The following is a 23,512-nucleotide window of genomic DNA, read 5'->3' on the forward strand; positions in this document are numbered from 1 at the left end:
GCTCTATATACTATACACGGAAATGGAAGTACAATATTTATATTCCAGTCGATTTACTTTATAATTATATGGTAAAAATGAGAAAGTCAACAATTTGTCAGTAACAGTGTGGCTGTGACTTTTGTATTCTTATATCTGATTTTGCAAGCAAGTCGTTTTTAAGTGAGGTGAAACTCAGGGTACACAAGACAAATCAGACTCCTGCAAGGGGCACAGTAGACTGGAAAGGTTGAGAAGCACTGCACTAGAGCAACCCCACAACAAACCTATGTGTGCCACTGTCAAGGTTCCTTCCCCACTCTGAACTCTAGGGTACAGATGTAGGGACCTGCATGAAAGACCCCCCTAAGCCTATTCTTATCAGCTTAGTTTAAAAGCTGCTACCACCAAAGTGTTACACAAAGAACAGGGGAAGAGCCCACTTGGAAACATCTCGCCCCCCAAAAAATATCCCCCCAAGCACTACACCCCCTTTCCTGGGGAAGGCTTGATAAAAATCCTTACCAACTTGCATAGGTGAACACAGACCCAAACCCTTGGATCTTAAGAACAATGAAAAAGCAATCAGTTTCTTAAAAGAGAATTTTAATTAAAGAAAAAGTAAAAGAATCTCCTCTGTAAAATCAGGATGGTAAATACCTTACAGGGTAATCTGATTCAAAACATAGAGAATCCCTCTAGGCAAAACCTTGAGTTACAAAAAGACACAAAAACAGGAATATACATTCCATTCAGCACAACTTATTTTATCAGCCATTTAAACATAACAGAATCTAACACATATCTAACTAGATTGCTTACTAAGGGTATGTCTACACTACGAAATTAGGTCGAATTTATAGAAGTCGGTTTTTTAGAAATTGGTTTTATACATTCGAGTGTGTGTGTCCCCACAGAAAATGCTCTAAGTGCACTAAGTGCATTAACTTGGCGGAGTGCTTCCACAGTACCGAGGCTAGAGTCGACTTCCGGAGCGTTGCACGGAGGGTAGCTATCCCACAGTTCCCGCAGTCTCCGCTGCCCATTGGAATTCTGGGTTGAGATCCCAATGCCTGATGGGGCTAAAACATTGTCACGGGTGGTTCTGGGTACATATCGTCAGGCCCCCGTTCCCTCCCTCCCTCCGTGAAAGCAAGGGCAGACAATTGTTTCGCGCCTTTTTTCCTGAGTTACCTGTGCAGACGCCATACCACGGCAAGCATGGAGCCCGCTCAGGTAACCGTCACCATATGTCTCCTGGGTGCTGGCAGACGCGGTACTGCATTGCTACACAGTAGCAGCAACCCACTGCCTTGTGGCAGCAGATGGTACAATACGACTGGTAGCCGTCATCGTCATGTCCAAGGTGCTCCTGGCCACGTCAGCCAGGAGCGCCTGGGCAGACATGGGCGCAGGGACTAAATTTGGAGTGACTTGACCAGGTCATTCTCTTTAGTCCTGCAGTCAGTCCTATTGAACCATCTTATGGTGAGCAGGCAGGCGATACGGATTGCTAGCAGTCCTATTGCATTATCTTCTGCCGGGCAGCCATGAGATGTGGATGGCATGCAGTCCTTCTGCACCGTCTGCTGCCAGCCAAAGATGTAAAAGATAGATGGAGTGGATCAAAACAAGAAATACACCAGATTTGTTTTGTACTCATTTCCTTCCCCCCCCCCATCTGGGGGACTCATTCCTCTAGGTCACACTGCAGTCATTCACAGAGAAGGTGCAGCGAGGTAAATCTAGCCATGTATCAATCAGAGGCCAGACTAACCTCCTTGTTCCAATAAGAACAATAACTTAGGTGCACCATTTCTTATTGGAACCCTCCGTGAAGTCCTGCCTGAAATACTCCTTGATGTAAAGCCACCCCCTTTGTTGATTTTAGCTCCCTGAAGCCAACCCTGTAAGCCGTGTCATCAGTCGCCCCTCCCTCCGTCAGAGCAACGGCAGACAATCGTTCTGCGCCTTTTTTCTGTGCGGACGCCATACCAAGGCAAGCATGGAGGCCGCTCAGCTCACTTTGGCAATTAGGAGAACATTAAACACCACACGCATTATCCAGCAGTATATGCAGCACCAGAACCTGGCAGAGCGATACCGGGCGAGTAGGCAACGTCAGCGCGGTCGCGTGAGTGATCAGGACATGGTCACAGATTTCTCTGAAAGCATGGGCCCTGGCAATGCATGCATCATGGTGCTAATGGGCAGGTTCATGCTGTGGAACACCGATTCTGGGCTCGGGAAACAAGCACAGACTGGTGGGACCGCATAGTGTTGCAGGTCTGGGACGATTCCCAGTGGCTGCGAAACTTTCGCATGCGTAAGGGCACTTTCATGGAACTTTGTGACTTGCTTTCCCCTGCCCTGAAGCGCATGAATACCAAGATGAGAGCAGCCCTCACAGTTGAGAAGCGAGTGGTGATAGCCCTGTGGAAGCTTGCAACGCCAGACAGCTACCAGTCAGTTGGGAATCAATTTGGAGTGGGCAAATCTACTGTGGGGGCTGCTGTGATGCAAGTAGCCAACACAATCAAAGATCTGCTGATATCAAGGGTAGTGACCCTGGGAAATGTGCGGGCCATAGTGGATGGCTTTGCTGCAATGGGATTCCCTAATTGTGGTGGGGCCATAGACGGAACCCATATCCCTATCTTGGCACCGGAGCACCAAGCCTGCGAGTATATAAACCGCAAGGGGTACTTTTCAATAGTGCTGCGAGCTCTGGTGGATCACAAGGGACGTTTCACCAACATCAACGTGGGATGGCCGGGAAAGGTACATGACGCTCGCATCTTCAGGAACTCTGGTCTGTTTCAAAAGCTGCAGGAAGGGACTTTATTCCCAGACCAGAAAATAACCGTTGGGGATGTTGAAATGCCTATAGTTATCCTTGGGGACCCAGCCTACCCCTTAATGCCATGGCTCATGAAGCCATACACAGGCAGCCTGGACAGTAGTCAGGAGCTGTTCAACTACAGGCTGAGCAAGTGCAGAATGGTGGTAGAATGTGCATTTGGATGTTTAAGGGCGCGCTGGCGCAGTTTACTGACTCGGTTAGACCTCAGCGAAACCAATATTCCCACTGTTATTACTGCTTGCTGTGTGCTCCACAATATCTGTGAGAGTAAGGGGGAGATGTTTATGGTGGGGTGGGAGGTTGAGGCAAATCGCCTGGCTGCTGGTTACGCGCAGCCAGACACCAGGGCAGTTAGAAGAGCACAGGAGTGCGCGGTACGCATCAGAGAAGCTTTGAAAACCAGTTTCATGACTGGCCAGGCTACGGTGTGAAAGTTCTGTTTGTTTCTCCTTGATGAAACCCCCCACTCCTTGGTTCACTCTACTTCCCTGTAAGCTAACCACCCTCCCCTCCTCCCTTCGATCACCGCTTGCAGAGGCAATAAAGTCATTGTTGCTTCACATTCATGCATTCTTTATTCATTCATCACACAAATAGGGGGATGACTACCAAGGTAGCCCAGGAGGGGTGGTGGAGGAGGGAAGGAAAATGCCACACAGCACTTTAAAAGTTTACAACTTTAAAATTTATTGAATGCCAGCCTTCTGTTTTTTGGGCAATCCTCTGTGGCGGAGTGGCTGGTTGGCCGGAAGCCCCCTCACCGCGTTCTTGGGCGTCTGGGTGTGGAGGCTATGGAACTTGGGGAGGAGGGCGGTTGGTTACACAGGGGCTGTAGTGGCAGTCTGTGCTCCAGCTGCCTTTGCTGCAGCTCAACCATACACCGGAGCATACTGGTTTGATCCTCCAGCAGCCTCAGCATTGAATCCTGCCTCCTCTCATCACGCTGCCACCACATTTGAGGTTCAGCCCTCTCTTCAGCCCGCCACCTCTCCTCCTGGTCATTTTGTGCTTTCCTGCACTCTGACATTATTTGCCTCCACGCATTCGTCTGTGCTCTGTCAGTGTGGGAGGACAGCATGAGCTCAGAGAACATTTCATCACGAGTGCGTTTTTTTTTCTTTCTAATCTTCACTAGCCTCTGGGAAGGAGAAGATCCTGTGATCATTGAAACACATGCAGCTGGTGGAGAAAAAAAAAGGGACAGCGGTATTTAAAAAGACACATTTTATAAAACAGTGGCTACACTCTTTCAGGGTAAACCTTGCTGTTAACATTACATACATAGCACATGTGCTTTCGTTACAAGGTCGCATTTTGCCTCCCCCCACCGTGTGGCTACCCCCTCAACCCTCCCCCCTTTCCGTGGCTAACAGCGGGGAACATTTCTGTTCAGCCACAGGCAAAAAGCCCAGCAGGAACGGGCTCCTCTGAGTGTCCCCTGAAGAAAAGCACCCTATTTCAACCAGGTGACCATGAATGATATCTCACTCTCCTGAGGATAACACAGAGAGATAAAGAACGGATGTTGTTTGAACACCAGCAAACATACACTGCAATGCTATGTTATACAATGATTCCCGAGTACGTGTTACTGGCCTGGAGTGGTAAAGTGTCCTACCATGAAGGACGCAATAAGGCTGCCCTCCCCAGAAACCTTTTGCAAAGGCTTTGGGAGTACATCCAGGAGAGCCGCGAATGCCAGGGCAAATTAATCCTTTCACATGCTTGCTTTTAAACCATGTACAGTATTTTAAAAGGTACACTCACCGGAGGTCCCTTCTCCCCCTGCCGGGTCCAGGAGGCAGCCTTGGGTGGGTTCGGGGGGTACTGGCTCCAGTTGCAGGGTGAGAAACAGTTCCTGGCTGTCGGGAAAACTGGTTTCTCCACTTGCTTGCTGTGAGCCATCTACAACCTCATCATCATCATCATCTTCTTCGTCCCCAAAACCTGCTTCCGTGTTGCCTCCATCTCCATTGAAGGAGTCAAACAACACGGCTGGGGTAGTGGTGGCTGAACCCCCTAAAATGGCATGCAGCTCATCATAGAAGCGGCATGTTTGGGGCTCTGACCCGGAGCGGCCGTTCACCTCTCTGGTTTTCTGGTAGGCTTGCCTCAGCTCCTTAAGTTTCACGCGGCACTGCTTCGGGTCCCTGTTATGGCCTCTGTCCTTCATGCCCTGGGAGATTTTGACAAAGGTTTTGGCATTTCGAAAACTGGAACGGAGTTCTGATAGCACGGATTCCTCTCCCCATACAGCGATCAGATCCCGTACCTCCCGTTCAGTCCATGCTGGAGCTCTTTTGCGATTCTGGGACTCCATCATGGTCACCTCTGCTGATAAGCTCTGCATGGTCACCTGCAGCTTGCCACGCTGGCCAAACAGGAAATGAGATTCAAAAGTTCGCAGTTCTTTTCCTGTCTACCTGGCCAGTGCATCTGAGTTGAGAGTGCTGTCCAGAGCGGTCACAATGGAGCACTCTGGGATAGGTCCCGGAGGCCAATACCATCGAATTGTGTCCACAGTACCCAAATTCGACCCGGCAAGGCCGATTTAAGTGCTAATCCACTTGTCAGGGGTGGAGTAAGGAAATCGATTTTAAGAGCCCTTTAAGTTGAAATAAAGGGCTTCATCGTGTGGACGGGTGCAGGTTTACATCGATTTAACGCTGCTAAATTCAACCTAAAGTCCTAGTGTAGACCAGGGCTAACTCTTTACAGGAGTTCTGACCTGCATTCCTGCTCTGGCCCCGGCAAAAGCATCACACAGACAGAGCGGACCCTTTGTTTCTTCTCCCCCCCCCCAGCTTTGAAAGTATCTTGTCTCCTCATTGGTCATTTTGGTCATGTGCCAGTGAGGTTATCTTAGCTTCTTAACCCTTTACAGGTGAAAGGGTTTTTCCTCTGGCCAGGAGGGATTTAAAGGTGTTTACCCTTCCCTTTATATTTATGACAGCCACACATGGCTAGTGTAACACTGAGGTGGTCATTAGCAGCAGGGCTTGAGTTTGGAACCTTTGGAGCTTAATGCACAAGCCTCTACTGCTTGAGCTAAGACCCAGGGCTGTTAAGCTTGCTACTGGGGGGGAGGGGCGGGGGGGCTATCAACCTTTATGTGGCCTAACCACCACTGAGTGGGCATGTCTTACACTAGCAGAAACCCCTACAATAGGCCATTGTGAACAGACCAAACAACCAACCAATGAGCATATGCAAACATTCATGAGAATCCCTCCAATGACAGACTGGTGGGAGTATCCCAGTGGTTGTTAGCAAGCCAGACATCAGAAACCCATATGCACAAACCAGTGCTCAGAAAAAACCCTACAGTAACAAAAGTGTCACAGCCTATCACTCAGAACCAGCCCTCTGACAACAAAACATACACTGTCCAGTGTTCTTGAGCAAACCTAAAATGATCACCATGCATGTGCAATGACGGAAACATGTTAGTAAAGATGGAGATGTCAAGCTGGGGAGCCAGAGCCTGAAGATCCAAACCAAGCCCTCAGGTCTGACTAACCCCCAGCTTTTGGATACTTTGGATCCAACCCCCGACTGCAGTTGAGGCCCATCTCTGGAAGGAACCGTTGGCAATTCTTTTCCAACCCATCAGCAAGAGGAGCCAGAGCAGGGCGAAGGAGACAGTGTGGCTATCCAAGGAACAGAGCAGCAAATTAGTGACAGTCACGGGTGACATTGCCCAAAGCCAGGATGAATTCTTCACCTCCACACTCAGAAGGAAGCTGAAGGTCGCAGGCTGGTGACTGGGAAGGAAGGTGTGGGAGGGAAACCAGTGAATCATTGAGTGAGTAGAAATGTGGCAGCTCAGTGGGGGTCATGCAGGGTACCTACCTCACAGCCGAGTTGGGTCACTGCACTGGCCCCCACTGAAGTTCAAATCATTAGCTAAAGCAACACGTGAGATAAGCTTGGGAGTCTCAGCTTAGTCTCCAGTGGAACTGTGTCAGCATTACTTAGATTGTAAGCTCTTTGGGGCAGGGACTGTCTTACTCTGTTTGTACAAGGCCTGGCACACTGGGATTGTGGTCCATAACTGGGACTCCTAGGCACTGTCCCAATACAAATAATAAAGCAGCAACCACCACATATGGACCACAGAATTAATCAAGAATGGCAATCAATCACTGAAGAGAGGCCCACTACTGGAGTGGCAGGAGAGGTTTTAGGTCAAGATCAAGGATTGGCTAGACTGGGCCTGGAATAGCAGGGGGTGCTGATGGTCAGGATTGAGGAGACCTGGCAAAGCAGTGGGGCAGCGAGGGATGGGATGGGGCCCTTGAACTGGAATAGGGGATGGGGTAGGTCAGGATCATGACACTGGAGCATTATTAATGCGTTGTTGCCGCTACACTATTATTTGTATTCTGGCAGCAAATAGAGGCCTATTGTGATAATTGGGCCTACAAATTTACCCTAATTGTAAGCTCAACGGTAAAAATGTGTGCAAGTCCCTAAGTTGTCACAGTAACCTCTCCCCACACATGCTGATGGGGGGAAGGGATGAAACGCAGACAGAATGATGGGTGTACGCAGACACAATAGTGCTATGGAATTAGTCCAACCAAAAAGCCCTACTGATATAACTCGAGGACTGTGTTATGATCATGCTTGGCAAGCAAGAAAGTGTGGGTCCAGAAATCAGTTAACCAAAACTGGTGGGTAAAACATTCAGCCTAAATGGTGAACAAAGTAAGAGGGGGATGGGCTATTCCACCCATCACTCCCTTTTTGGGTCCTTAAAGAAAGATTTTGTGCCGGGAAACATAGAAAAAGAAACAGACTGAGGCTACTGGAGTGAGTGCCCCCATGATGGCTGCCACCCCCATCGTCCTGTGAGACCCTTGATCCTCTTCGTCCGAACCCTGAGAGATGGTCCTGACCAGAGCAGGCCAGCGAGAGGGGCCCAGATGACAATCACCACCTCTACTTGCTCCAGCTGAATCCCAGATGCCACCTGGATAAAAAGGGATCAGACAACAGCAACGATGACAGGTCCAGCCCATCTCGGCTAACTTCTTCTCTTTCCCCCAAAAGGACAGTTATTACCGTCTTTGACACCACCTCAGAGAGTGTCAAACAAGGGAGGGGGTTTCCTTCTAAAAACTTTCTCTAGCTGAAGAGAAAGGGAACAAGGGATGCTGTTAAAATGAAAGCCTCACTTAATGCTTTACATCTCAGGTGCTTTCACTGCTTTTGTCCCCATTGATCAGGGCCCCATTGTGTAGAGCAGGGGTGGGCAAATTTTTTGGACTGAGAGCCACATCTGGGTATGGAAATTGTACGGTGGGCCATGAATGCTCACAAAATTGAGGGTTGGGGTCCAGGAGGGAGTGAGGGCTCTGTCTGGGGGTGCGGGCTCTGGGGTGGGGACAGAAATGAGGAGTTCAGGGTGCAGGAGAGGGCTCTGGGCTGGGGCAGGGGGTTGGGGTGCAGGGGGGTGAGGGCTCTTGATGGAGGTATGGGCTCTGGGGTGGGGCTGGGGATGAGGGATTTGGAGTGCAGGGGGGTGCTCCAGGCTGGGACCAAGGGGTTTGGAGGGCGGGAAGGGGATCAGGGCTGGGGCAGGGAGTTGGGGCATGAGGGGCAGTTGAGGGCTCTGGCTAGGGGTAGGGGATCTGGGGTGGGGCCAGAAATGAGGAGTTCAGGGTGCAGGAGGGGGCTCCAGGCTGGGGCAGGGGGTTGGAGCGTGGGAGTGTGTGAGGGCTCCGGCTGGAGGTGTGGGCTCCGGGGTGGTGCTGGGGATGAGGGGTTGGGGATACAGAAGGGTGCTCCAGGCTAGGACTGAGGGGTTCGGAGCGTGGAGGGAGATCAGGGCTGGGGCAGGGGGCTGGAGCACAGGAGGGGCTCAGGGGTGCAGGCTGTGGGCAGTGCTTACCTCAGGCAGCTCCCGGAAGCAGTGGCCATGTCCCCCCTCCAGCTCCTATGCGGAGGTGCTGCCAGGCGGTTCTCCACACTGCCCCATCCACAGGCCCTGCCCCTGCAGCTCCCATTGGCTGCAGTTCCCGGCCAATGAGAGCTGTGGGGGTGGTGCTTGGGGTGAGGGTAGCACGCGGAGCCCCCTGGCTGCTCTTAAACATAGGAGCTGGATGGGGGGACATGGCGCTGCTTCCGGGAGCTGCGCGGAGCTGTGGCACGTGCGTGTGGAGTGGCTGCTGACCCTGCTCCCTGGTTGGAGCGTGGGAGCGGGACAAGCCCCAGACCCCACTACCCAGCGGGAGCTCGAGGACCAGATTAAATCAGCTGGCGGGCCGTGGGCCGTAGTTTGCCCAGCCCGGTGTAGACACAGCACACTAGGTCCAATTGAGCTTGCAAGCTAAAAATAGAAATGTAGCTGCAGTGGCATGGGCTGTCTGCCCTGAGTACAGTCCCACCCGGGACCCTAGGTACTTCCTAAGGCAGCTGTGCTGCCCTGCCGCCCGTGGCCACACTTCTATTTTTAGCGTACTAGTTTGATCAAAGCTAGTGCACATGTGTCTAACTGGACTGGAAATATCACCTCCAGCCCGCAGTGCAGAGGTACCCTCGGAGACAGCCCCTGCGCCAAAGAGTTTATAATTGAAGGACTGGCAAGGGAAGCAGATTCACCCCAGGCCACATTCCTGATCAGTGGCTGAGCCAGGCCCAGGTCTCCTGAGTCGCATACTCACTGCCTCCCAATTCACGTGAACGTCTCCCTGCCAGTCAGACAGGTCCCTTCCCTGAGGCAACGGTACTGCTGCACGGTGGGAAACATGCTATTAGGGCAGATCTAAGGAGACATGATGGATGTCACAGAGCCATAACCTTGTCTAGCATTCTCAAGCTGTCCCATATGGGGGCAGTGGATCAGCAACCGCTGTGAAACAGCGTGACTAGGATTCCTGCTAAGACTTTCAGTTACACCAGAACGCACTAGCCCCAAAAGAACACTAGCTCTGTTCTTTTCACTGGCTGTAGGGGCTCCTCACTCTCTGGGCAGGTTTCAGAGATCCCTTGATCCAGAGGCAGTAAGTTGCCATGGCCTCAGCGCCAAAATGTATCAGAGGCCTGACTCCTCTGCCGACTCATTCAGGTCAGGGTTCAACTTAGCCAGAAAGGATCAAAAGCTCACTTTTGTCCCTCCTCACCGGAACCTTGCTTGGCAAATCAAACAAATGAGCAGAATTCTACCCCCTTCACCCAGCTCCCCGCCGCCATGGGTCTGTTATCACTGCAAATGCCAGGGGCTAAATTCACACCTGGAAATAGCAGGCTGCCCCTTTTGGCCTTTGGAAAGGAGCAAAGGGGCAGCATTTGGCACGCCCAACCCACACTTATGGAAAGAGATGGACAGACAGAAGTGGGAGATGGAGAGAGATAAAGAGAAAGGGCCCGATCCTGCTCTCACACTAGGGCCAGTGAGGAACAATTCCTACTCCTGAGGGCATTCTGTGCCAAAAAAATAAAAATTCTGCGCACTATATTTTAAAATTCTGCAAATTTTGTCAAATAAATGTGGAAGCTCCAGCATGGCATTGGGGAGCACAGGCCATTGGGTTCACAGAGGTGGGAGATCGTAGTGCAGCTCCCCCAGCCCCTCAAGGACACGGTGAGGCTGCGCCCAAACCTGACACAGCGCAAGGACCAGGCCTGCCCCAGAAACCCCAGGGCCCTGCCCCTCTGTGCCAGGTGCACCAGGTGTGGGCAGGCAGGCTCAGCAAGGCAGGATCCAAGTGTGGAGGGGCTTAGTGTGGGGGGATCCAGGTGTGGGTTGAGAGGGTTCTGTCAGGGGCATCCTGGATGTGGGCAGCTCAGTGGAGGATCCGGGCGTGGGGAGGAATCTGGATGCACAGATTGTTGGGGGGTTCTGGGTGCAACGGTAATGGGACTCTACAGGGGGGTCCAGGTGAAGGTGGTTTGGGGCTCAGTGAGGGGGTTCTGGGTGTGGGGGAGATAGAGCTCAGCAGAGGGTTCAGCTGCAGCTGGTTGGGGCTTGGTGGGGTGGGGATCAGGGTGTGGGTGGCTCATCGGGGTGGTCCAGGTGCAGGGGGAGTAGGGATCATGGTGGGGGGGTGTGTGTGAGTGCAGCGGGGGTGAGGTTCGGCAAGAAGGTCTGGGTATGAGGGGGTCTGGATGCACAGGGGTTGGGTGGATGGGGGAGCAGATTCCTGTACAGAGATCCCTCCCTCTGCAGCTGAGGAGCAATGGGAGGGGAGTTTGCAGAGTTTTCTTCAGCTGGGGGAGAAATCTGGGGGTGGGTCTGACCTGGCCCTGGATGCTGTGCAAGGTAAGAGGGAGCCCCGTCCTCCCCAGCCCAGCTGGGACTAGCAGAGGAGCCTGGCACAGGGTAGGAGCCACCAGCTGGGTCTTCCCCAGTGCCACCTCCTGCTTTACAGTGATTTACCTCTCTTCCAGCTGCCCTGGGCCCCCAAAACATATTGCTGTGGAGGGTTGCATGACAGTTCTTGTGGCTTCCCTTTGCTTCCCCGTCAGAAAGTCATTTTTCTGTAGGGAAGCAAAGAAATCTGCGGGGGACATAAATTCCCGCAGGAGTAAACTCCTCCATTGAGGTCAGTGGAGTTCACAGCAGCATCAGCCTGATACATGCAAGAGGGACAGGATCTTCTAATACAGCACTTTAGTCTGTGGTGTGACCGCTCCAATCTCATGCATCTGACGAAGTGGGTATTTACCCACGAAAGCTTATGCTCCAATACGTCTGTTTGTCTATAAGGTGTCACAGGACTCTGCCGCTTTTACAGATCCAGACTAACACGGCTGCCCCTCTGATACTTCACTCCAATCTCGTCATGCACATCCTCCAATAGCCATTCAGGCCCCTTCCCCGCAACTTCCACCCTTCTCGTCTACTGCTTGGTTACATTAGGACGGTTTTAAGAAGGCAAGATGGAAATGAACTCCCTTTAATGTGATGGGGCGGCTGCTGCTTAGGTTTCTGCGCTTGTGGGAGGCTACAGTGCTGCTGTCCTTACTCTCAGCGAGTAGCACCACCGCCGCTAATAGTGCTCCTAGCAGAACAGGGTACTAGCCCACAGGAGGCAGGGTGGCAGGCTTGGGGATGTAGATTGGAAGCTGTTTGGGGCCAGGGCTATATTTACTTCTAGGGCAGGTGTGATGCCCTTCCTCACACCAGCGAGTACCTTGCTCCATTGGCTTCAGGAGGCCACCACAGTTCAGGAAGGTACAAGGGCAAATAAAGGCAGTACAATCGGGCCCTCTGTTTCTGTACAGCACCAAGCCCATCCTGATCCTGAGTGGGGTCCCTGGGCACTACCATAAAGCAAGTAAGGAAATAATACATCTCCCCCCTATCCCGTACTTATCTGTCAGTTTGTTCTCTCCCCCCAGATCTAGGACTTCACATATCCTAGGACCAACCCTTTCTTCCGTGCCTGCAATCTCCCCTGCCCTGCTCTAATCTCTCCAGCTCTCTCTGCAGTTTGGTTCTGCCTCCTGGGGCTTTGTCACCCCTCTGACCATGCTTTCAGCCTCAAGTGCAATCGCAGTTGAATCCACACCAAAGAAACACCCGCCCCAGACAGACGTAAAGCAGCCCCACAGATCACTGAGCGGGGCTGACTTTTATAACATCAGTTGATCTAAAAAGCTTCTAGAAGCTTAAGACATCGGGACTAGGCCACAATTCACTTAATGACAGGTGGAATTTCTGCCATTGTGACAGGGACCACCTTGGAAGTGCTCCAGGAACCATTGTGTCAATATGAAGACAGCCTGACTGGCTGCCATGGTACACGGACAGCACGTTCAGTAAAGGCTACAAGGTGCTACCAGCCACCTTTGCACCAGCTACACAAAGAAGGCAGTGATATTCCATGACCCTGTGTGTTTGTGGTGAGCACGAGCAATGGACCCAGCCCACTGTAACCTGGGCCTGCTGCATGCAAATTGAGACAGGGCCAACGGGAAGCTTGTCTGCGCTGCCTGCTCCCTCTTCGGCATGTGGGATTTCAAGACTTCTGCTGCAGCTCTTCAGCCAGGCGCCTGATTCTCCTTGCACCTGAGTGTTGATCACGTGGATCTCCACTGAAGCTGCACCCCCGTAAAACAAGAGTAGGAGGCAGATTGGGCTCCCTTCTGCAAAGGGTCGCTGTGTCCATGGAGTGGGGTTAAAGAGGGAGCCATGGGGAGCCTCCACCAATAGCCAGCAGGGGCTGTGGTGAGGGAGCCAGGAGACAACGCGGTGCACAGATATGCTGAGTGCGTTGCCGACTGCATGCTGCCTGTTTTTACAGTGGCTGTGGCCAACATCCGCTCCAGAAGAGGCTACCCACAGCCTCTGCCAAGCACGAGCCATGCGATGGCTGTCGCAGTCAGTGGCGCTGTGTCCTCTAGAATCTCTTCAGGCCCAGGGGCTGTCCTCTGCTTTCCTTGTGCGGTGCAGACCCTGTTGTACCAGAGTCAGGACTCTGACACTGAGGCCATTGCAAGCCTGCTTCCTCCACGTCAAGGGATCTCTGAAACCAGCGCAGACCCTGTGCTACTTCCTGCACCCTCTCCTGGCCCAGGCAGCTTACCCAGCCGCTGTTATCTTCTCCCTCCAGTGCGGTCTTGTTAGAGGCCACCTGTCCGGGGACAGGTTACCAGCTTCAACACCTCTTGCTGCTGGGGTTGCTGGCCTGCATCATCAGGCCACCTGGATTCGTCACGGTTGCATTACTGCTTCTGTGTGCTTGCATATGTTGTGAGACACGCCCCACTCCTGCCTCTGCACATAAGTCTCCAGTGCATTTTAGTGGAGAATGCCAGCGCATAACATCTACTCCCTGCTATCAGCACAGTATAGGTGCAGCTCTCCCCTTTCCATGACATTTTGTGTCAAAGGGAACTATCAGGGTCATAGACAATACATTTCATAATAAACTGGCTAGAGTGTACCTGTGCTACTGCCCTCTGCTGGAGGGAATCAGAACTCCTCAAGTGTGTGTCATAGAGCCTATGCTGCTAACAGAGAGATTCTTTTAGCTCATGTGGTAGAAGCCAGAGGATGCGAGTTCTACGTCTGCTTTGCTGTGAAGTTCAGAAAGACCATGGTGTTCAGCGCAGCAACAGCCATTATGGTGCTCTGGTAGGTGGCCAGAGACTAGCTCCCATACTGCATACGCAGGATGGGCTGGTGTGGGGTCCTACTTTTGTCACATGGAAGAAGTGCAAAGGCATGCAAGAAAAACCTGCCTTTTCCCACTCCATATGCTCCTGTCCAAAAATACGCAGCTTCTGGGGAAGAGATCTGTTCAGTGATGACCCACATATTTCAAAGTACCATCCCATGTGATTGGAACGTGTGTTTATGGGGAGCTAGACCCTGAGGGGGATCAGAATACATTACCGGCTCAGTTAAACAGGGACTGCTAGCGAAGGGAAAAAAACCAAATGCTCAGCGCTGGTACCACAGAAACCAGACTACAAGTAAAAAACAGGTTTCCTTTGGTTAACACAATCTGCCAAGAGGACAGCTCACATGTTAACCCCCTGATGGCAAGAAATGCAGGAGAATAAATGGAGCCCAACCACACGTGTCCTGAAGAAAGATCTGATGGTTCTCATGATTGGACTAGGAAGATGTGATTCCCAACAGTGGGCTAAGCTTTTAGGGTACTGGTGTATCTGCGTATCACTGCTAGGTGCTACCAGTTTCATGGAAAGTCTCTCTTTCTTTCTGTTACTCACACACATGAAATGGGAAATTACCCCCCCCCCCCAACATCGTATGACTAAATGCAGCCCCAGGCATGGACGGGGCCAGGCGACGGAAAAGCACATGTCTCTGAGATTCCAGCAGCTGGATCTGGCAGCGGACAGCTCCTGGGGATCGTGCTGATGAAGCTGGTAGGGCACCGATTGAGTCCTAGTTCAAGTGTGTAGGTAGGCACTGCTGTGAGGGAGTTCACATGGCTGGCCAGAGAGCAACTATAGCTAATGGCCACCAGACAGTACTTTCCCTCCCCTCTTCTCACTTTGGTTACCCTTGGAGAGGGCAGGGTTAGAATACCCCCCTTGCTCAGGCACACATTCTTCATACCCCACCCCAGCCCCCCCAAACCCTCCCATCGCAGAAAAGGCAACAGACCTTCTTGGCACGCCCCAGCGGAGCAGAGAGAGATGTGTTATGACAGAAGTCATCGCAGCATCCCTGGGGATGGAGTGTTCTTCCTCCAGTTGTCCCAGCCAGGAAAATGAGCACACGCAAACACGCACACGCACTCTCAGACACGTGCACACCCCAAGAATGCAGAGAGCTCCTTCCCAGGAGCAGGCTAGTGGCAGTGGGCAAAGGGCAGAGTAGTTGGAGCGGAGGGAGGCGGGGGGAGTTTGTATCGATTTGGTAGACCTGCCAGCATTTTGTCAGGCAAACGAGGAACAGGGAGGAGGTGGCTGGGATGGGGGCAGACAAAAAGAGACAGAGAGGACAAGGCTTCATCTCGGAGATGGACTGAGGCTTAATTGAACCTGGATTCACCAAAACGTTGGGCCTCCTAGTCCTGCCTGCTCCCAGATGGACACTTGGCCAAAGTCAGGCAGACCCCAGCTCAGCAGGCAGCTGGCTACTAGCGATCACCGGTGCATGGCACTGCTGTTTGTTACTCTCGAGGATGAGTGTGTCCCCTCTGAGCATGGGGCTGAATCTTGCCTTCATCTGTCCCTGTCATTGCCTCCTCAGCGCTCTTATTCCTCCTCTCAGCCCTGAGCGGCAGCTGCCTTTCAAGGGATTCTGTAATCACCCTGCCACCCACCCCAGCCTTCTCCTCTACACCCATCACGCCCAGCCGCTCGGCTGAGTCAGCCCTTGGGGGGGTGGAGCTTTCATGTCAGTGACTGGCAGGAGGTGGGGCTTCTCTCTGTGCTGACTCAGTGGCTGCCAGTGATGGGGGAGCAGAGGCTGCTACTGGTTTGGAGACCGAACGCAGGGCATTTAGCTGCTACAAAATTGCATAACAAAGCAAGGGGGACAGGTGTTAAGGCCCCCGACATTTCAGGGGATGGAGATATTTTGAGATGCTCTCCTGATCATTGTCTGTCCTGGTCAGTCATCTCCTCGGGCGCTGCCTTTTTACTAGATCCCCTAACCCAGCCCCATACAATGGATTCGTCACCAGAGCTAACCCCCTGGCCGACAATCTGCAAACTAGAATGTGATTAGAAACTCACCCAGTTGCTTGACGGATCCATGTCCATGTTCCGCCCTCTTTGTCCCCTTTCCTCTCCCGCTCCCTTCTGTCTATGCCTTTCCCCATCCCTCGGGCCCCTATCAGCCGCTCCCCCTTTGTTTCATAGCATACAACTTCCTTACTTCTGCACAACTGCTGTTCTCTGCGAACAAGAGATCTCGTGTTCCACCAGCAGTGGTGCTGCTGATCGGGAGGGAGATGCCCAGGCAGAGCTGTGGTTGGTGTGGGTCCGGGTAGGGGAAGGCTGGGCTAACAGGAGGTGCTGGCAATCAGGAGCCACGGGCACTGGCCGGGCTACATGTGGAGCCTCCATGACTGGCTGAGGAGGGGCAGCTCTGGGACAGGACTGAGACGCATCGGCAGAGCTCTGCCTGGGAACCTTGCACCCTGCCTGGCGCCAGCTGCTCTTATTAGCACCTCGCTGTGAAGAGCATAAAACTCGCTAAAAAAAAAAAAATATATCAAGCTGAAGAGAGAAGCTGCAAAAAAGTAAAACCGACAAACCGGTGTCAATTGTGCTTCTGCAGCTGCCCTTCCTCCCCCACCCGCAGCACTGCCAATGCCCCTCCATCCTGACCCCTGGCACTCCGGCTACTCCAGTCCTAGCCTCCCCTCCCCCTGCACTGCCAATGCCCCGCCAACCTGACCTCTGGCACCCTGGCTACTCCAGTCCTAGCCCACCACCAATGCTGCCAATGCCCCTTAGTCCTGACTGCTGGCACCCCGCTATTCCAGTCCAAGACCCTCCCCAGCACCGCCCCTCTGCCCTGGCCCCCCAGCTACTCCAGTCCTATTCCCTCATAGCACTGCCAATGCCCCTCCATTCTGAATCCCGCACCTTGGCTACTCCAGCCCTAGCCCCCTCACAGCACTGACCATGCCCCTCCATCCTGACCCCCAGCACCTCTGCTATTCCAGGCCCTTTGCCAATGTGCCTCAGCTCTGTCTTGCACCATCCCATGATGTTCCAGTTGAGGGGTCCTCTGCTGCCCTTGGAGCGACAGTCCCCATCAGCTGTGTGCCAGCCCCTAGGAGACAATGTCACCACATAGGGCGTTGTCTACTAGGACCTAGGATGAAAACTCAACCAAACTCACCACACTGGTGACCAAACCCGGAGCCGAGACACATGAATAGCAAGAGGCTACATTCCTGATTTCCTTTTCATAGCAAAGTGCTGTACAGAACAAATGTTGGGGGATCACTCACACTGCCAGGAAATGCAACCATCTCTGCGGTGGAATGCCACAGCCATGCTCACCCAGCAGAACGATCCAGCCATGCCCTAGGCTGGGTAAAGTAGGATAATCCCCTCCACTGAAATCTGAGAAGGAATTTGGGAGGTGCAGTGCAGTTACCTAGGGTGGATTTGACTGAGATGCCAGTTTTAACCCCCATACTCTTGCAAAAAGTGCAGTGGGGCCTCGGGATGGTGTACATTGACTCCAGTGCAGGATCCCCACGAGTGGTCAAGGCAGCATTTGCAGGCTTCCTCCGAGAGACGGCACTGATTCCATGCTCTCAGCGCGGGACCATTCAGAGTGCGGCGTCAGGGGATCGCTCCGGATGGCACAATACACCTGCTTTGTGTCAGGTGCCCCGTGGCCAGCGCTGGGCACTTGGCATAGCCCTGGTCTATGACATCACAACCTGCCAGCCGGCCCAAGAGACCTGGTGCATGGAAGTTAGGACTTTCCTAAGGAGTTTGGCTCTGGAGTTGCTCTCCCTGGCTGCAGCTCGTTAGTGGCTCTCTCCCTGCCTGCCACTCAACAGGGGTCAGTGGAGCAGCTGGTTGCAGGCACAAGGCTGAGCGAGTTCCCCCAGGCCATGCGAGCTGGACTCTCTGGCAGCCCCAGTGAGTCTGTCAGTGGGCGACACAGTCTCGCCTTAAATATGTCCCCCACCAAAGGACCGTGGCACCTTGCTGACTGTCCCCTGCCCCCCAGGTCCACTAGTGTCATGAGTCAGGCGAGGTCTCATGTTCTCCTGTCCTGCCACAGAAGGAAACAATGGGAAGGGGAGGCATGGGCATTTTAAGGAGCTGGCATCTCAGGTGCCACTGCCTCCCCCTGTCTCCCCACCACCTGCCTACACACACACACACACACACAGACACACACACACACACACACTGCCTTTCATCATGGACAAGCCCCTGAATCACCCCCCACCCCGCCCCAACAGAAAACTGATAACAACTGAACGTGCATCAAAGGATGTAGGGCCTCTGGGGGCTAGCGCTGGAGCAGAATGGCGTGGCTGGGGGTGACATACCTCTGCCCCGAGCTGGGACTGAACCTGCCCAGAGTCCTGGGGGGGTAGGGGGGAGGAGATGTTCCCTGAGGGGGAACATGTGCGTGTGTGTGTGTGTAGCAGGGATGGGGGGGGGCAGGCAGAGGTGATGCTAGCCCATTGGGGGCCTTAAGCAGGAATATTTGGGGGGGCCCACAACACACATAATAAAAAGTGAATCCCTCCCTCCCCAGAGCTGCTTGGGGCCCTGAGCAATTGCTTAGTCTGCTTCTGGGAACACGACAAGAAGAACATTTATCTGAAGTCAAGAACTGACATATTAAGAGAGCGCGCGCCAGAGAAGAAAAGAGAGAGAAGGCGGAACACAGGGAGGGAGGGACAGACGGCAATACAGAGATGAGGAGAGTGAGAGAGGGGGAAAGAGGGAGAAAGAGGGTGGTGCGGGGGGGGGAATTCTGTACCCCTCCCCATCCCTGTTACTCTCTCACTGCTGGGAAGTTCAGCCCCTCGGACTTGCTGGACAAAAGAGAGGAGACACAGAGATTGAGAAGAGTCCCAGCAGTGTCCGGGTGCTGCAGCTGCAGTCCCACCTGCCATCCTGATCCCTCACTCCCACCCATTCCTTCAGCTAGCTGCCTACTCCCTCTTGGCACCCACACGGAAAGCCACCCTGCCGGAGAGAGGAGGTGCCCTGGCTGAACTTTCTGCCCACAGCACAATCCAAACCAGCCCGGACAATGCTCATAGCCCAGCTGCCGTCCTCTGGCAACCTGCTGGCAAGGAGGTGTGAGGGTCATATGGTAAACATACAGACATCCATGTGCGCGCGCACACACACGCACACGCACACACGCACCACTTTGACAGGACAGAAACTAATGAAGCCACTCAGCAAGCTCTCCCCCAAAGCAGGATGCTGCAGGAAAGCCAAGACATTCATTGTAAGTAATCGTCCTGTATAGAATCGAACTCTGAAATGCCCCCAAACAGATGGCAAAACTATGAGCCTTACACTCAGAATCACAGAAATCAGGGCTGGAGAAGACCGGTTAGAGTAGGACACACCTTGTCCATTCCCTGAGGACTGTTCCCCTTGATATATCCTCCCAGGATCTGACCAGTCCATTGTTAAATGACCCAAGTGATGGGGCTTCCATCCCCCCACTCCCTTTGGGGGACTATTCCATAGCCCAGCAGGCCTCACTGGTAGGAAAGGGTTCCTGATCTCCAGCCTAAATTTCCCGTTGCTCAGCTTCAACCCGACAGCTCTGATTTCTACCCCCTTGACTCATTCCTCTCCCTCCTCGGTGTTTCAGACACCTGGCTCCCCCATAGATTGTTTTATCAGGGTCCAGAGCCAAAATTAAGGAGGGTTTGAGGGGTGGCAGGTCACTGTGGGGATCTGGGGTTGGACTGGGTCTTGCCCTCTGGAAGGGAATGTGACAATGCAGCCGAGAGGGAAAGTCTAGAAGTATCGTCTATCTGTTGTGGAGCGAGACAGAGGGAGCGGGGACAGAGACAGAGCGGAAGGGAATAAGTGAAGTCCCTTTTACCTGGACATGGTCATCTCCGTCGGGGGGCTCCGTGATTTCTCCAGGCCCAGCTTGGTGAAGATGCCCACCAGCACCATGATGGCCACCACACCACAGATGATATATACAATCAGGTTGGTCTTGTCTCGGGTAGGATCCTCGGGGGTCTCATCCACCCGGGCTGGTGGCTGGCCTGTGTTGACCCAGTTGGGGGTGTCGTAATTGGAGCATCCACTTTGGTCCAGCCGCCCGTGCTTGAACTGGCAGCAGAAGCGGTACCCGCAGGTCCCACAGCAGTACCGGTAGATCCCCGAGTTGCAATTGAATGGAGGGTCCCATTGCCCCATGACATCGTAGTAACCACGGCACCGGTCGCTGCCTGGCACAGCCTCAGTGGGGGCCACCACAGTGTCCTCCAAGGTGGGAGCCCAGCTGGTGTTACCATGGCTCTCCAACTGCCCCTCCAGCTCAGGATCCTGGGTGCTGGGAGCCCTGGTCCAAACCCGCCCTGGGTCCAACAGAACCAGGCAACAGAATCCGAAGACGTAACCTCGCTCCATCCATGCGCCACTCCCGCTTGCCATCACGCTCTCCTCGTCAATGGGGACGGAGACTGGTTAGCTCCTCGCCCGCCTCCTCGCGGGAGAAAAGCCCCTCTCCTCTGGAGACGCAGCAAGAAGGGTGTTCAAAAATTTCCAGCCAGATGCTAGGACACAAGCTATATCACTCCGTCTGCCCGTGGGAAAAGACGAGTCACCCCCTCCTCACTAAACAGCTCCCCCCAAGCAAACCCCACAACTAGAACAAGCCACCCGCTCAGCCAAGGGCTTAGGGTGGGTTGGGAGGCAGGGGAAGGAAAAAAGGAGAAGAGGAAAATCCTAAAGATAAAAACAACAGTATGGGGGGGTGTCAGCCTTGCATCAGGGCAACCCCTGAAATTCCTAGCAAGAGCCCAAGTGCAAGGAGGCGGGAGATGCAGACCGCCCTCTGCTCCTCGTCCTTTAGGAGTGAATTTTGGATCTTTGTAGTGTCAGTCGAAAGGCTGCCCTGGAAACAGCGAGGGCTGTTCCCATTTCGGCTGCTCAAGGCTGGGAGAGGATCCTGGAGGCAGCCAGCGCGGCTCTGTCTCTCTCCCCCTTCCTCAGAGACACTGAGCTTTCTGAAAAAAAAACAACACACACACACAACCTTCACACCAGAGAGGGAGGGAGCGAGGGAGGGAGCAACTGAGAGAGCGGGAGGGAGACCAAGGAAAGGGAAAGAAGGAGAAATAGTCCTTATTCCTTCCTAAACCGAGCGGGCTCCTGCGCCACAATTGTCTGACAGTTACCAAAGGAAACCAGGGAAGAACCTTAGCCAAGTCCTCTAGCACATCCACTGTCCTCCGTGCAGAGCCTTGGATGGCAGCCAGAGCCAGGCTGTCACCAGGCCAGAGGGGATACAAGAGGACACTAGCGGCTCCTTATCGACTGTAGCCACAGGCACTGGTGCACAAGTGGCTTGAATGAGAGAGACATCCACAAACCCCCACCGATCAAGGGAGGGATTGAAAAAGCCTGGACCTCTGCAGGGCTACCCCCACTACACACACACACACACACCCCGCAGGGCTACTCCCCCTACCCCCCCTACACACACACACACTGCAGGGCTACTCCCCCTACCCCCCCCCAAACACACACACTGCAGGGCTACCCCCCTACACACACACACACAGACACACACAGACACTCCCTCCTCTGGCAAAGCACTACCACCCCTTAAGGGCCCACTGCAGTTAGAGCCCCAGCCGGGCAGTATCCCGGTTTCAGGCCATCATGTCTGGGACCATTACTGGAGTGCATTTCCTAAGGGTCAGAAAGCGCCCATACAGTGTTCACCCTTATCCCCACCCATCTGAAGTTAGACCTTCCACCCAGGCGGGTGGGTGTGGGGGGAGGGCACTTCTCTGAGGAGCTTTGAAGGCTAATACATGTCACCGTTTATAAGCATAACCCTCTGGCACGAGCTTTTGCAGCTCCAACTCAGGCAAAGCTCCCTATTGACTTCAGTGGGGAGTTTTGCCAGAGGGAGGATTGCAGGATCAACACATCCCCCCAGCCTTGCCCATACACCCAGCCATCAAATAGGGGTGTGTGACAGACTTCCAAATCCAGATGTAGGCACCCAGATAAATGGGCTGCTTGCCAGGAGTTCTGCGCACCCAATGAAGTGCTGAGTTCAGCAGGAGTTGCTGGGCATTTAACACTTTCAAAAGCCAGGTCCCTTCTTTCGGAATCTATGTCCGCACTGAGTCACTGGAGTAGAGGCCCTTGTTTCTGAAAATCTTGGCCCTAGTTAATGGGCCAAGGGGGCTGCGCTGGCTCCAGAGGTTAAGCACGTGACATGGAGCCGTCCACCTCTAAGTGGGTCCAGTCCAGACTCAGGAGGCTGGTGACCAAATGCCCTTTATTGGGCGCTCTGCCAGCTCTTATACGGTGCCCACCGCTCTGGGCCGAATGCCTTCCAGCAACACATAAAGCAAAGATATTAGCCTCTGGCGCAATGTGGATTCTCCACAGGCCTCTCCCCAGAAGGACAGATGGTGGGTGGGGCTCAGTTTTCTCAGACAAATCTTTGCCTAGCGAAGGCCGGGGCCAGACGTGTACCTCCTCCGGCAGAAGGAAGGGGCAGCTCTTGGTTTCTGCGTGAGCGAGATGTGAGGTCCAGTGCAAAATGTCCTGCACAAATGGGCTTCCCCCCAGTGCCGTTCCCTGGGTGCGCCAAGGTGAGGCCAGGTCTCTGAGTGCTGTTCTCAATAGGCAAGTCATGGTATCTGCACCACACATGGCACAGGTCCAGGAGTGTTTTTACTCTCAGCCCAGAGCAGCCTCTCCCAGCCAGAAAATAAAGGCCTTTGTCCCCCTCTCCTCCCCACAGAGTGCTGAGAATGCAGCGGCATAGCTTCATGCATACCCAAGAATGCGCGGGACTCAGCATCCGCGTGACCAGAGCACCCATGGGCCACAGTGAAATGCACAAATAAATCAGCATGGCGATGGTGATGTATTATGGAGAGTCAGCTGGGTAGCCATTGCCTCTCTCTTCTGACTAGGCAGTTTTGCTCCTTTATTTATTATTGCCCTGGGAGACGTGCCCCATCCAATCCATGGGCAACCCCATCCAATCCATCCCCATCCAATCCTTTTTGTAGTGGTTGTCTTAGCACCCTGGACTGCATCTCAGGAAAGCTGGATTTGACTCCTCGCTCTGTGACAGCCCTCCTTGGGCAAATCACTTCACTTCTCTATGCCTACATCCCCCATCTGCAAAGTGAGGTTAGCACTCTCTTCCTTTTACCCCTGTGGGTGTTGTCTGTTTACCTAGTGAGACCCAGTCTGTGCTATAAGGTTAGGGTGACATAAGCCACCTTGCGTCAAGCTAGCTGTGTATGTGTCTACACTTAGATTTGTCTCCCACCAATGTAAACGCCCCATTACATCGATGCCGTGACACCACCTCCCTGAGCAGCGTTGAGCCATGGTTGATGTACTGAGGTTAATGCAGTGTGAGTGTAGACCAGAGGACGGCAAAGTATGGCCCGCGGGCCACATCCGGCCCGCAGAACCCTTCCCTCTGGCCGCCGAGCTCCTGCCAGGGAGCGGGGTCAGGACAGGCTTGCTGAAGAGCCAGCCCAACTCCCCGTGGGGCAGCACGGT

General features: G+C 53.5%; 1 protein-coding gene across 2 annotated transcripts in view; it reads right to left on the minus strand.

Annotated features, from left to right (window-relative positions):
- SHISA8 (shisa family member 8) overlaps positions 1 to 21,111 on the minus strand; it is a 33,645-nt gene extending 12,534 nt beyond the window's left edge. The window contains exon 1 of one of the 2 annotated variants that reach the window (XM_074941712.1): positions 19,836 to 21,111. In XM_074941712.1, coding sequence (XP_074797813.1) covers positions 19,836 to 20,398 — 563 coding nt within the window. In that variant the 5' untranslated portion in view covers positions 20,399 to 21,111. The remainder of the gene's footprint in view (positions 1 to 19,835) is intronic. The other variant, XM_074941713.1, reaches the window with a different exon arrangement.
- Positions 21,112 to 23,512: the final 2,401 nt, after the last annotated feature.

This window comes from Natator depressus, chromosome 1 (genome assembly GCF_965152275.1).
Source record: "Natator depressus isolate rNatDep1 chromosome 1, rNatDep2.hap1, whole genome shotgun sequence".
NCBI classification, from domain to species: Eukaryota; Metazoa; Chordata; order Testudines; family Cheloniidae; genus Natator; species Natator depressus.